This window comes from Balearica regulorum, chromosome 1 (genome assembly GCF_011004875.1).
Source record: "Balearica regulorum gibbericeps isolate bBalReg1 chromosome 1, bBalReg1.pri, whole genome shotgun sequence".
Lineage (NCBI taxonomy): Eukaryota > Metazoa > Chordata > Aves > Gruiformes > Gruidae > Balearica > Balearica regulorum.
The window spans coordinates 196,758,202-196,773,812 of NC_046184.1; the positions used below are offsets into that span (position 1 = coordinate 196,758,202).

The window sequence follows — 15,611 nt, forward strand, 5'->3', positions numbered from 1 at the left end:
GTTAATGGCTGTGCCACCAATTTTCAGAACTGATTGTCCCACCCATTTCTACCTGCGATGAGAGAAAATAACTGAAAAAAGTATAACATTGGTTTTCATTTTTTAAAAAAGCAGTTTAACTTAAAAAGAACAATACTAAGCAAAGTGCTTTTATCCCTAAATTATTTTGCTTTTGCAATCATGGCCTCAACAATGATTCTATTAAGATTTAGAATGACTGACTTCTTAATATTTTAGACTGCAAAAGTATTATATTAAACAATACAGGAACAGATTCAAATGCACAACCAACTCCACAATCATACAAAAAAAAAAATCAACTTCAGCTGTATGTGAGCAAGTGCCTGAGAAGCTTGAAACACAAATAAGTTAAAAGTGTCTTGCTGTGAAGTTTGTAATTCAATGGCATGAAAAAAATCAAAAAGGTTTTGAAAGGCAACTGCAGGGCCTTACTAAGTTGTAGCCTACTTGAAAGAGCACTTTTGTGACATAGGGGTAGAAATCTAAAATATTGATGTGGTTTATCACTTCCCAGTTAGGTCCTATGACAAGTAAAATTGTGCAGCAAAAACCTACTAGCCTTCAGTTAGCCTTGCAAAATCTACACCACATCTCAGGGTCTGTGACCCACAAAACATTCATGCCTTTAAGGCAGATTTGTCTGAACAACCCTGTTAATCTTCAGGTAATCCTAACATACACCAGAACAATTACTTATTATCAAGGTGGGATGCTCCCCTACTGCATTCTTAGGGACTGGAACCTTTTTTTTTTTTAATTTAAGATTTTATGGTTAAAGAATATAATTCAATTCTCTTTCCACTTTAAACAAAACTGTCTACTTCAATGCTAAACAGTACTCTAGTACAATGAAAGTGTCATTACAACCATATTCAAATTATAATATCAGCATTTTTCTGGAGTTAATTAATTTCCTTGAATTCAAAGATGTGCATTCACAATTAAAACAACTAATTTCAGTCACATCTATTAACTGATTTTGGGCTTTAAAATAAATTATCATCAAAAGACCACTACAAACACTGGTGGAAACAATGGCTCCACAGAACCCAACATGTATTAAATCTAAACATTAAAGTCTTTTCTTAATTAAAAAAAAGACATGAATTGTGAAAAGCACTGGAATTTTAAGTTATTATTTAATACTTCCTGTTAATTTTCTTCTTATAAAGACCATCTGAGACCTGTTAAAAAAAAAATCAAGCATCTAAATAAATTCTCATTAAAATCAGGAGCCATTAAGTTTCCCAGTAACAGCCAAACAAAAACAAACCCCTAAATTATCAAAGCACACATGCTCAAAAATTTTCAAAGTACAGAAAGTGTTTGGATAGGATAAAAGATCGAGGGATGCCGTATCTATGCCAGGAAAGCCTTCTGCTAGTTACCATCACCATATTTTATCTCTGTTTCAGCCTGATGAAAGCTGTTGGCCTCACTATTACATTTTTAGGCTCTGAACACACTCCAAGAATTTCTTTCAGTTGCTGTCACTCAGTTACTGCCAACTTGGGGCAATGTAACTTATTAAAGCCCGTGCATAGCCTAACACACAGGCATTTCTATTACTTTCATTAGAACTGAATTAGAGTTAAAAAAAAAATCTAGTACTTTTCAGGCCAACCATCCCACTCCCTAAAAATGTATATCAGGACAAGCTGCAGGGAGGGACTTTCCATACCAAGTCCAAGGAAGGAAAGGTGGATCTCATAAGCAAAAACATTATTATAGCAACTTTGCAGGAAAATCTGCTACCATGTCAAGTGTCATTGACACATCATTCAAAAGTGTAATAACAAACATAATAAAACAAATAGTCTTGCAGAAATATATTTCCTGAGTGTTTTGCTACGTGAGTGATTACTCTGTTCATAGGTCGGGATGACTCTGGATGCTATGGACATATCACAGCAGGATCAAACGCAAGAGGAGAGTGGGCACTGAATCTGGTTTTTAGGCATTATGTTATTCTGGATATAATTCCACATCCTTTTTTAATTTAGAGTTCTGCTTCAAAAGTGAGGATTTTGAATGGGTAATAAAAACACCAAGTCTGGTTTTGATCACTCATTTTGTTGAGGCAGCTTCTGCAGGTTGACAGGCATTCAGTAGCAATTTCATACTTTCTGATATTTTCATGCAAAGGAAGAAAACTGCCCTATTTACTCTTTGGTTTGCATGCAGCTATGGTAACCCATGCCATTTACTTTAACAGCCCTATTTTATTTTTGTTTTTCATTTAACTAGTACTCTCACCACTTCCATATCACTCTACTAGTATTGACTAATACATAATTCCTCCTGTTCTGGATGAATTAAAAATAAAAAAGGTGAAAAGTCTATGTGATTTATCACTATGTACTTTCCAGTGGTTGTCTAGGCTTTGTTCTTGCTTACTTGTTAAAGCACCTTTGTGCACAACACAATATTTCAAACGATGCTCCAAAGATTTTTGTGTCACTCATGTTGAGAGCAAGTCAGATAAAGTTGGGAGTTCATTAAGAGCAAGCTGGGATAAGCGTGGCTATTTATAAGGAAAATTTTTCATAGGCTACTTCAAAATTGCTCAGATTTAAGGTTAATCGAAGGATTGTTTTCTTGTCACCTTGTCAACCTTTCCTCTGGATTATAAGTACAGTTCATTTAGATCATGGCATTTTCTTCTTACAGCAAGATGCAGATAAAACATTGTTATGGCTATTTCCTGTACTTGGAACAATTTATATTCCTATATCAAGGAATTCCTTAATGAGGTATTTAATACTGAAAAAAACAAAACTAAACTGTATCTAAGTGTTTCTAAAATCATACTCTAGGGTTTTTACTAAATCCTACTGCAGGGTTTCTATCGACTCAGTTTACTTCAAAGGTACGTTAGTGATCAAAGAGCTTCTGGTCCTCCACACCTCTCTCATGTCAGAACCACAAGTTATGTTGATACTTTTTCTGTCTGGCTAGTATGGCTCATTACCTTTATGACAGGAGAGCTGCTAGAAATTAGATACGAAGTTTCTAGAATGCCTTTGCTTTGTAGAAGTCTTACCTCTGTATTTACATATCTGGATATGAGAGTTTTTTCAGCCAGTTTACCTATCACTACTGTGTGACAACACACTAGATCACTGAGCCAGCCTTCTAGAAGGATTACTTACTCACATTATTCTCCTTCCAGCACCATAATCAGATATCTGGCCATCTTGGAAAGCCAGCACATTAAAAGTCAGACTAGTCACAAAAGAACGACTTTAAAGCTATAGACAAGAAAGAAATGTAGTGTGGTCTGCCCATCAGTTAATATCTTTGCATCCCCAAGATTTCATCTAATTCAGGCGGCAGGACCTTTGCTATTAAAAATATAAAACCAAATTCAAATTAATTTAAAAAATCCTCATACATATATAGATATAAAAATTATCTATATATCACATCCATCTATGAATGACATTCCTCAATATATTACCTATATCACAACCATATAATTCTGATGACATCATTTTATTTCAGTTATCAAGCTACAAAAACATCCTGGAATGAAAAAAGTCAGAATATTTCTAAACTTGAAAAAAGTAATAGCAAAAGTATTTTACCAAATCCAAATTTGACAAAACAGCATCATAAGGAATAAGTCCTCTTTATGGAAAGAACGCTAGTTCTGCACGTGGGCTTCCTGCTTTCTGAAAAGTGCAGCAATTCAAGACAGGATGATATAGTAACTACACTTGCTAGGAAGGGATCTCCTTTGCAATATTCAAAAATCCTCAGCTACTGAAACTAGAAGAAAGCAGAATATTTTCTAGTATTTCAATTAAAAAATAGTTGTGTAATATAGAAAACTTCCAAATCTTCATTTTTGTTATGATGACAGCACAGAAATAAGTACTGGAAAATGAACTGGAGGTGGCAAAAGAAGAGTACAGTCATCTGACCGTCCTTCTGTGCATCCAAACAGCTACATCCTGCTGCTGCTTCTCCTCTCTCATTTTACGTACTGAGTGACGGAATGAAGTCAGCACAGGTTTTAATGCACATTCCTTTTGCAAACAACTTATTTTCTCTTCTGAAGCCTTTGCGAGGGCAGTATAAATGGACTCAGATTGCTGCAATAACAACTACTAAATGAATTTATGACTGACTGAAAATGGCAAGTTCAGCACATATGAAGTGATGGTCAGACAATTTTGGGTAGTGACTAAGAGTTTCACAACACCACTTTTTTTTAAACACTTTCTTGTGAAATTTGCTTAATAAAGAACCATTAATAGAAACCTGAAGCCTTTCGGACAGCTAAACAACGAATGCCACTTTCACAAAGAGCTTCTACAACTTTACAATAACATACATGAGTAAATCTTTCAGAAATTTAATAGTCCAATTTTCCTCACACAGAAATAACTCAGCACCACATACACTGACAGGAAATGTAAGTGGTATTGCTTTTGTAAGCAACATAGGGATCAAAAATATTCCCCCCACACTCTTCCATATTAAAAATCCCTATTTTTTCTTCATCTTATGCATTCTTATGAAAACATTCATCACAAAAATCCTTGACATTTTCTGGTTAAACATGATACTACTTGGGAAACACTTATTCATTTTTCAAAATACTTTTTATATTACCTGTGTAATTATTTGATTTTCTGCTTAGCTACATATTCCCCCTGCCCCCAGTTAAATCAGTCTGCTATAGGATTCTCCATACTTTCAGAGATCCTGCAAGAGATACATCATGTATCATTTTAAATGGGCAGTGACTTTTTGAGCAGTCTTCATAGTTAACAGGAGTTATTAGTAAGTTTAGCTGATTTAATCTTATAGGCATCATTACAGTCTGGTCAGCCCTTATTCTCTTGGGGAAAGAGTTCAAGGACACTTGTGAGGTTTCAGTAATTCCAATAAGGAACAAAGATATGAAATCTTTGTGAAAAGTCTTCACTGAAAAAAAGTTGGGATTTTTTTTAATCTTTTACATCATGTGTTGTTAATTCACCTGTTCTATTTTTCATCATGAAATCTTTCAGTCTGCAGCATCTTAACATGACGAAGCGTTCGCCAATGGGCGCAGCTCTTGAAGCCCACGTCCTCAACATCTAAGTCTTAGATCTTCCTCCTGCATTTCTCACTGCACATATTCCAGCTCCCTCCTACGCCTTTCTTTGCCACATCCAGAATCCTCAAGCTCCTTTCCCACCTGTTTTGATGACCAAGCAAGGAGGGCCAGCGGAGAGAGGTGTGCACTATGAATGACCAGTGAACCACTATCTTTAGAGTGCAGACAAGGCAAACTGAAGATGGCCCTGGCACAACTCTCAATGCATTTCTCCCAGAACACATGTACTCCTCTATTTGACATCTGCTTTTCATGAGATTTGAAAGAATTTGACTGTTTTGATACCGTATCTTTTTATGAAATGTATCTGAAATTTGCTAACAGATACACAATTTACCTGGGGGAAGGAGCAAAACGCCAGCACACCCAGGTAAGCTTTGTTTCCTTAAGCTATGCCCACACAGTATCAGCAGACCAACACAAAGGGTTTTTATTGTGGAACATGCGACACTATTTGCATTTTTTCAGCTAACTCCAAAGCACCACCTTGTTTTCAGTTTAGAAACCACTACGCAATATGTGGACAGATGTGCTGCTGGTACTGTTATTAAATGTATGTTCCACCAAACAAGGACAAACTTCTCAAAAGCTACAGTGACATTAATTCTTGATGAAAGACACTGAAAAGGCCTGCCTTGATTTGATACCCTGTAAGGTAAAGATGTAAATGGTTATTAAAGATCAGTCTTGAAACATTCCATCTAGCACTGAAGGGCTCTAGGGGAAGGAGGAGAGAGAAAACAGAAGCAGTACTCTTCACAGCAGCATTTACAGCTGTATGAAGAAAAACCTACAAGTTACTTTCAACCTCAAATTTGTAGTTGTCCTTTTGCAACAGTTCTTCACTACCTGTTAACTGATCTGAGATTACAGGTTAAAAATTGAGTTATGACGACATAGAAACGTCAGAAAAAAATACTCTGCTTCCATTACGTCTTGCGTCTGACAGTTCTGCAGCAGGTAAGTGAAAAATACCTCACTAAAATATCAATAATCACATAATTTAACTTCATGTCTTCAAATACTCATCTGCGTTGTTCTCATTTGTCCCTAAGACAACTGGTGGTTAAATAAGCAGCCTTCTTTTTTTTGTTTGTTTCTTTTTTGCACCTTGTACTACTTGTGTGGAAATTTTCACTGACTACGAAACTTCAAATTCAGAAGCTTTACTTGCATTTCCTCTAGCCAATAACAGTCTAAAAGTTAGTCTGCCTAGGTTTGGTCACATTATTGGCTAGGTGAATTAGCAAAGCTCTTCTAATAATATATACATTACTCTACCCTGACCTTCCATTTAAACTTTGGACAAAGATGGTGTTCATTGTAGTTTCAAAACAAGGTATATTCATGAATAAAAAAGCATTGCCAGTACCACTGCCAGTTGTAAATGACAAAGTTGTGGGACTTAGCTTTTATTACTGCAGAGGCTTAATTATTCTGAGAATTATTTATGGAAAAGATACTGAGCTAAGCAGCAGCAAAGTTACTGATAAACTAAATATAGGTTCCAACAAACAAAACAAGTCAGTACAGCAATCAAACAGATCCTTTGGAAACACCTGCAGAAGATAATGAAAGGCTAAAAAAAAATTACTCCTTTTTATGATACTCAGATAAGGTTGGACTTGACCATCAGGCAAATGGGACTTTGAATAAAAGCAGTAGTCTAAGAGAGGTGGATTTGGAAAACATTCTTGAAATTCTGAGATTTCTGACCTCTCCTTGCACCCTTATTTTCATTTGAATCAAGTTTATAAACAAGCTTTTTACTTACAATCAGAAAAACATCTACCAAAAGTTACTCTATTCAGCACTTCATCTTACTATAAAAGGGAATTTAACAGTATTGTGTGGTAAAAGATTATCAAGAACTTTTGGGATTGTTTTCCCATTTTTTGCTAAAGACTGGTTGCTTGGATAAAAATTATTTTTAGGTATATCTGTTCACCTCACACATTATCATAAGTCTTCGGAGCTTTACTCTATCCCTTCACAATCCTTAATTAAAACTTGTTAAATGACCTTGCACTGCTTATTAGATCTGAAGTTGAAGACAATCAACCTGTAAAAAGCTATGCAAGACTACATTAACATTGAAGAATTGCTTGAATGGAGGTGGCCTATGAATTAAAAAAATCTGTTATCTGTAAAGATGGCCAATTCACACAATCACCAGGAAGTCTTGCAACGAAGACCCAAATACAACTGGAGAAGTAGACTGAATAGTGGATTCTCATTGATCTTTTCTATTTGATTTCAGTGCTACCTTTAGCACCGTAGGAATAGTACTCCAGCTAAGAGAGAAAGACATAGGGCTAATCCAAGAGATGTAAAAATATGAATCTCTAACACTTTAATCCTATAGAATTGACATATACTTTAATGTCTCAAGACTCAGGTATCCCTTTCTAGAGATACTGTGGTTTCAGATGTGTTTCATACCCAAAGTTGGTTACAATTTGATGATCCAGTAGTAATGTATCTTTCATTTTATGACTGCACAGTTTCCAAAGAAACTTCTAGGGATACATCATCTTTTTTCCCCAGGAAAATGGCACCATGTTCTCCCTCTCATCATGCTGCAGTGAAGATATATCACAAAAATGTCTTCTGTCACTGAAAAGGTTTTGTATTTCACTGCTTTCTTCCACATTGTTCCTTATTCCATATGTGCCATTTGATTTTTCATGTTCTTACTCACACCTGCTCCCACTTTATTTCCCCCCCACAGTTTCTCTTCTATTGATTTCTCATGAGCTGGATTTTAGATTTTAAAAAAGCAATAATGGATTTTTGTCAAGACAGATCAAATGGTGAAGATATAACACATCCACAGAAAGCCTGAAGTTGGAAGGCACTTCTGGAAATCATCTGCCAACTTGTGAAGGGTGTGCTCTGTCCCACTGTCCAGGTCATCAATGACGATGCTAAACAGCACTAAACCCAGTATCAGCCCTTGGGACACCCCACTAGCGACTGATGTCCAGCTCAGTTTCATGGCACTGATCACAATCCTCTAAGCCCATCAGCTCAGTCAGTTTTTAATCCACCTCACTTCATTGTGCACTTACCTAGTCTGTACTTCGTTAGTTTGTCTACAAAGATGTAATGGGATGCCGTGCTGAAAGCCTTACTAAAGGTAAGATAAGTAACATCCACTGCTCCTCCCCCATCCATTGAGCTAGTCATTGAAGGCTTTCAGGGTGGCTAAGCATTATTTCCCCCCTTCATAAATCCATGCTTACCACTCCTAATCACCTTCATGTCTTTCAGATGTTTGGAAATGGCTTCTAGGAAGGTTTGATCCATCACCTTCCCAGTGATCAAGGTGAGAGTGACTGACATGTAATTTCCCAGATCCTCCTTTCTGCCCTTCTTGAAGATTGGAGTGACATGTGGTTTTCTTCCCCTCAGGAACCTCCCCTGATTGCTGTGACCTTTCAAAGAGAGTGGCCTCACAGTGATTTCCTTATATGAAGCAATGATTTTACACATCTCTATAGGTTTCTCTATGGTGAATTCAAAGATCTCTAAGCAGTATGACTTGTACTTTTCTGATTGGAAGGCTGGTAGTCCTGCAGCAATATACTCTGCATTTTTAGCTTCAAATCTGCATTTGTACAAAGCTGACAGACATTACTCAATCAAGAGCTTGACTTAACAGGCCATTGCCAACAACGTCCAAGAAGAAAAAAAGCCAACTAGATTCTCATTAGCACAGCAGTTCTTTGGGAAAAAAAAAAAAAAAAGAAAAAGAAAAAAGGTAAGTTTGTGGTTTTGGGGGGATTTGAGGGTTTTGTTCAGGGTTGGTTGTTTTTTTTTTTAAAGTCACTGACATGAACATTCAATACTTAGTTTTGCAGTCTACATTTGGATTAGTTATTGGTTTGAAAGTCTAATCTAAAATATAAAGAAAATGTTCAGAAAGGCAAGCGAGGGAGCAGTCATGTTCCCTGCAAATAGCAGCATTAAGAAACACTAGATAATTTTAACTATAGAATATTTTGAATTATAGTAAATAACAACTCACAGGAAAGCATGTTATTACAGCCCATGCAAGAAAGCAAGGTTCTGCCAGACACATTGTTCTTTTGTGATCTCCTGAAAGCACACACTTACTTAATGAAAAACACCTTGGAAACAAAAATCTAGGGAAATGCAACAGCCAACAACCAAAACAGCGATTGGGTTTGAGTTGGTTTGGGTTTTTTTCTCCAGTGAAAGCAAATCACCAAGTCATTACAACACATTTTGGGAAAAAAATGCCTATTACCTGTTTATATACTTAAACATGGTAGAAGACCAGCCTGCTTTTAAAAGCTGCTAACTTCTTTCAAGTAATGTGCACAGCTTTTCCTACTATTTGTTATTAAGCATTTAGGTTCATTCCTTCCAATGACCACAGTTTTATAAGCACTAGAGCAGGACTGAAGGGCATTCCTGTATTTCTGAAGTAATCCTTGAATATTGATGAGGGAGTCATCCTTGGATTCAAGAGCTCTAATGTGGAAGATGGTAAATTGGCAGGGTAAAAGTTCCATATATTTAACTTTGCCTAAAGCACATACTTAAATGATTCACAGCCAGAAAAGCCTGGAAAGTGACTAAGATGTTGTCTACAAAAAAACCCCTAAAAACCCCAAAAACAAAACAAAACAACCAAAAAACAACACGCTGGCAGTGAGTTCTCCTCATTTATTGTTAAAAGAACATCTTTAATGTTCCCGCTAATCCCAAACTGGCAGCAGGTATCCTCGGGAACAGTCCAGGTCCCAGGAAGCTACGTTCCAACTACATTAAAGCTCGTCCGCCTGAAAGCTTATTAAAAACGAGTGCTCATTGAACAGCAGCAGTTAGCTGAGCTGCACGCTAGGAACACATTAAATAGGCTGCAGTATCCTGCGCTAGTTTGCAAATGGTCACATCCACAGCGACACAAACCCAGACTAACTAGGACATAGATGTTACGGAAAAAGGCCAAGAGATCTCATTCCTTTGGCAAGAGACAGGAGGAGGGGAATGACACACAGTAGCCCGGCACCGTGTTACTTCCACTTTCCAAGTGGCAAATCATCTGTTCATCACCAACTCACACCAGGCACAATGAGCAAGCCCAGAAAACTTAGTCTGAAAATTCGGGAACAAAAAAATGTTTCATCATAGCGTCTCAACTGCAGCACTACAAATAAGATCTGTGAGATTTGCTCTGGTTTCTTAGGGGTTTTTTGGGGGGTGGTGCTAATGGTATGTTTTTAAGCATTGCTGCACCATGTGAGTGCTTTAAATAGTTTCAGTACAAACCCTATTATTCATTTAATATTGTGTTAATATATTATTAATTTAAATTGCAGAGTAATCTTACTGTCACCACACAAAACCAGTGGAGGGGAGCTCATCTCTTAGCTGAGACTGGATCCTGACTGTGTGGACAGGCTTACTAGACACTAATATTGAATAAAAATGTATTTTTATTTGATGTCAACAGGTATGGTATATAAATTGCCATACCATGACAGGGACCTCTATTTTGAGCCCATTACTTGAAGAAATCTTCCAAGCACACTAAGTCCATCTTCTCTTTCCTCATGCTATTGAGAAAGAAGATTGATGAAAACAGATATACAGCCAGTCTTCTGCTTATTTTTAGTGTGGAATAAGCACTTTGAGTACAGGAAGAAGTCCAATAGCCGGATATCATACAGTGGAAAAAAAATACCAGGAAAAGAAGTCAGCAAAATGCAGTATGTTTCAAGCATGCTTGATAACTAAATTCAAAATATTATTAAAACTATAATTGATGCACTTTGTGGTAATTACATGAAGTGTTCTTATTTCCTTCCTGCTACAGTCAGAGCATGAATAAACAATCTGCTTTCAATTGCTCTCAGTCATGAAATTAAAAAAAGCTGAAGAATGTGCAAGTCAAATAAGAATTTTAAAAGGACTGACATTTATTTGTTGAAAAATTTTACTGGTATTTTTCAAAGACTTACAGAAAAGCTAACTACTCAAGCACAGCACTATTCAAAGACAACAAATACAATCAACATCTCCCTTGCTCTGATGGAAGTGGTGAACTGGCTTTCCTGTAACCACTGAAAGAAAAAAAAACCAAAACAAACCAGCAGAGCTAACTATTTAAATACTTGAGTTATTGCTAAGATTTCTATGCATTTCCTTTGTAAAAGACGAACCAGAAGAAGAAAGAACACAATAGACAACTATTGTCTTCCTACAGTTTTTACTGTTTCATACAGAATATACTCACTTTATACAAATCTTACATGAATTAAGATTCCTTGATGCCACCATTCTGAAGACAAATTTCAGTCTAAGTTTATGTGGGTTTAATCACCATTAAGTTTTACTGCCTGGTTTGTGAATACTAGCAAGAAATGAGTTACTTTATTTTCTTTCTGATTACAAAAGTCAAGATCTCAAAAAAACCTCCATTACCTACCTAAAACCTAACATTAAGACATCTTAAAAAAAAAAAAACATCAAAAGAAACACTCCAAACCGCACCAAAACCCAGAAATTTGCAGTTAGATGGGGGATAATTACTTTCCCAAGAGATGACCTTTCTCACCCTTTTAAAAAATCCTTGTCCTATGAGAGAGAGATGTATCAAAGAACAGATTTTTCTGCCCAAGTACCACATTCTTTAGCTTCCTACCATCACTCTTATAACAGCTAGTATATGAAATGAAAGCATGTTGCTTAAGCAACTCTGCATGTGTATCAGTACACATCTAAATCTAGGGAAACATAAAACATTCAGAAAGTACAGCAACACCTTTCACGTTAAAGGCACAGTAGCAAAAACACAATAAATCTGTCCAGCCATCCAATCAGGAGTTAAAATTGATGATTTAATACTGATATTCCTGAAGGCTAATACTACAGGTATCCTGGAGCAGAAACCCACATCTAAGAACAAGCATTAACACGAGTTATTTTGCTTTGGATCAGAATATACATGCTACTGAAGTCTCAACTTGCAAGCTGAACTTTGCACCAATATGCCTCTGTCTTGCTAAGACAAAACACTGGGTAGAATCCCTTCTGTTGCTCAGGCTATTCCCAGGGACCCTGATAAAAGGAAGAAACCACCTGACGGATACAATTCTGTCTTTTCTCCCGCATGAAACACGTGCCTTCTAAATTCAGCTCAAACTGAACGGTTTCAAAACAACAAACCCAAAGGTTTCCACAAACGAGGCAGCACAGGCAGCCCCTGCACAGCTTTTACAGGATTCTCACCGACATGGCTTGACAAGGTTCCAGTGGGAAGACCTCTCAGACTCTGCCTCAAGCTTTTGGTCTCTTCCTCAGATTACCAAAAGATAGCCAATTGTGATGGTGGTTTTTCTGCTGGAGGAAAACTTCATGCTGGACTGAGACCACCAACTCATTTCACATAGGTCAGAAAATGAGATGATAATAGTTTTTTGCAGTTGCCAACTTAAACTGTATTTGAGCTACAGACCTAGATGTGAAAGGCTCTGTAATAAATTACCAATCTCCTGAGCCATCCAGTTAACAACATGCATGGTTTTCTTTTTAAACTCAATTATGCAAGTTCATAAGTTTTCTAAAACTGCAGAAAGTAAAACATCAGAAAAATTTAGATTCTTGACGACAGGTCATTTGTTTTCTGTATGCCTCTTAAAAATATACTCAAGAGTACCATCACAGGCAGAACACCAGAGTAAGACATTACATTTTGGTTCAAAGTGTGTCTAAGTAGTAACATGCACTATATATTTCTACAGTATGTTTTGCTCCACTATTTCATGAATCAAGACAAAGCCACCACAATCTTTTTGACTTTTTCCCCCTCAGTGCTGCGGCTTTTGTTCCATTTCTAAAACTGGGAGCAAATTTGAAACAATATCCATGCAATTATATTAATAAAGCAAAGCTGCTTTGTATTTCAGTTCTGAAAATGTTATTTATCAAAGAAATCTTTTCCCATCAGTTTAAACAGAGACTGGCACTCTGTAAAAGCATTTATTGGGCATGAAAATAGAAGACAAATAACTAGTCATTGATTACGTTTCCAGGAACACTATTAAAGTTATTTCAAAGACAAAAAGTTACTCTGGAAGAGTAATAAGGAAGCCAGACTTACTGCACCAAGCATAGAATAGCACCGGTAATACTGACTCATGGGAATGAAACGTCAAACTAATGATACTCTCATGTACTAATGAAATTTCAGTAATTAGAAGCATCATATATAGATAATATCATACTTTGATAGCATTTTCTTTCTAATTTACTTCTAAGAATAAGAGCTACAGACAATTGGGTCAGGAAAACTACCTAATTTTAAGACAACAGACAGAACCAGCCGAGCCAGCTATGGGCATATTTCAAAGGCAAATGTAAAAGAATTTATAAGATTCACCAATTTAAAACATTTAATAGAATTGGCTGGTTAAGAAACACTAACTCAGGTTCAAAATGTTTTACTTATACTGTAGTTTGGATAAACATTAGTTTATTTGCAGAAGCCTTCGAAATTTGGCATGGCTATATTTCTGATAATTATAAATATTAGGAGAAGATAATGGCCTTCAAAAGTTACCTTCATAAGTAAAACTAATAATTTTAGGGAGGGTTTTTTTTTTCCAGCAGTTCTTACAGTCAATCATCCTCTCCCCCACCTACACACATGCCATATTTAGTTATTTATCTTGCCTGCAGTGATACTACCAGAGGCATTTTCTGTACCTCAACATGCCTGTTATTTAAATGAACACTTTTAAAAATAGTTTATTTAGAAAATCAAAAAAGGAAAACAGCTATCTGATATGACAGCATATCATATCATAGCTGGCTTTTAAAATTCACTCTACTAATCAAGGCTGCCTGACTGCAGTATAAAAATATATATTTATTAGTACATGCCCTTAGCACAAAGATTTTTGTTTCCCAGCAATTTGTATAAAAAACAATCCTTGCCCTCAATCACCATCCCAGTGCTAAACCCCGTTGTGGATCCACTTACCAAATCCCTGTGTAACACCCAGTTAGCATGCAGGTAGTGAATACCATCTAGGATCTGATATAACAGTGACTTCACCATTCCCCGAGGTAACTGAACTGGTTTCTTGTTTGCTTTAGAAGCCCTGTGAAACTTGATTATATGCTGTAAAGGGGAAAAAGAAATAAAAATAAAAAAGTGTAATGTTTTGATCTACAGCATTACACAAAAAGTTTGCCAGCAATTCCTTACACAGACTTCTTAGGTTGGGGGTTTTTTTTTCCAACCTTTCATCGTCCATTTTCAAAACTAGAAACATGTACCTTAAGTACTAGAAAATTAATACTATACAAAGTAAAGTGATCACTGTCCCAAGGAAGTCTCTCAAAACTGAAATCCGTTGTTGCTGTGGTTTAACCCTGGCAGGCAGCTAAGCCCCACACAACCACCCGCTCACTCTCCCACAGTGGGATGAGGAATACAAACCCAATACAACTGTCAAAGCAAATTCCCTTGCAGATTGCTGATCTTTAATAGTGTGGAGGTTTTAGGTTTTGTTTGGTTGGGTTTGTTTTTTTTTTTAGTTTGGGGGTTCTTTTTGTTAATATAGGTTGATACCTTGTATATCACAGCATAAAATTAGAAGTGCATCACCTAATTCCTATATTATTTTACTTTTAGGTTTTCTCCTAGGGTAATAATGACACTAATATTCAACACCTAATGCCAGACAGAAATTCTTGCAAACTGTATTGGGGATTTTAAATATTTAAATTAGAAGCCCAGATTTATTATTCTTTATTTACTATACCCTTATAAAGCCCAGTACTCTCTAAACAGAAGCTGTGGACAGATTTATAGCTTTGTTCTATCAATCTGAAAGTCAGCTACCAAGTCAGACACAGGAAAAAAAACTTTAACAATTATAAATGTAGACAGAGGCAATGACGTGTAGTAACAACGAGGAGACTAAAAGGATATGTTGTCATAGCACTTGAACGCCAGGTGCCACTAACTTCAATAGATGAGGCGTGCCACAGCCACAGTAACCATTTCCCTGTTTGTTTCCTTTTGAGAGAGGGGTGATTTCTAGAACAAACATTTTCATGCACTCACACTTCTTTTCTGTAATGACCACCACACAAGTGTGATCACCAAAACAGCCCTGATATTGTCCATCCAAAACCTGGCACCAAACTTCTATCACGTGTTCTTCCTACATTCCTGAACTTTTATATTCCAGGTGCCAATCAGGTACCCAACTACTCAAATCCCTTTGGGAAATTGCCTTTTCTCTCTGGCTGCAGCCCAGCTCCATACAGCTTGCCCTCCTTTGCTTCAGGCATCGAGCTTGGCTCTCCTGGGAGGAAAAGGCACATCCCTGCTCTGCCAAAGGTAAAAATGGAGCTGCATGGAGGAGAGAAACATTGCTGAAACAGGGACAGTCCCTGCCCAGTCAGCCAAGCACCATGTGCATGAGCATCCCTA

General features: G+C 36.7%; 1 protein-coding gene across 7 annotated transcripts in view; it reads right to left on the minus strand.

The window, feature by feature from the left end:
- Positions 1 to 15,611, minus strand: part of CDK8 (cyclin dependent kinase 8) — an 85,372-nt gene that overhangs the window by 28,084 nt on the left and 41,677 nt on the right. For 5 of the 7 annotated variants that reach the window (XM_075742130.1, XM_075742129.1, XM_075742131.1 and 2 more), the window contains one exon: positions 14,148 to 14,288. The exons of the other annotated variants lie outside the window; for them this stretch is intronic. In XM_075742130.1, coding sequence (XP_075598245.1) covers positions 14,148 to 14,288 — 141 coding nt within the window. Of the gene's footprint in view, positions 1 to 14,147; positions 14,289 to 15,611 lie in introns of those variants that run through there. 7 annotated transcript variants of the gene reach the window in all.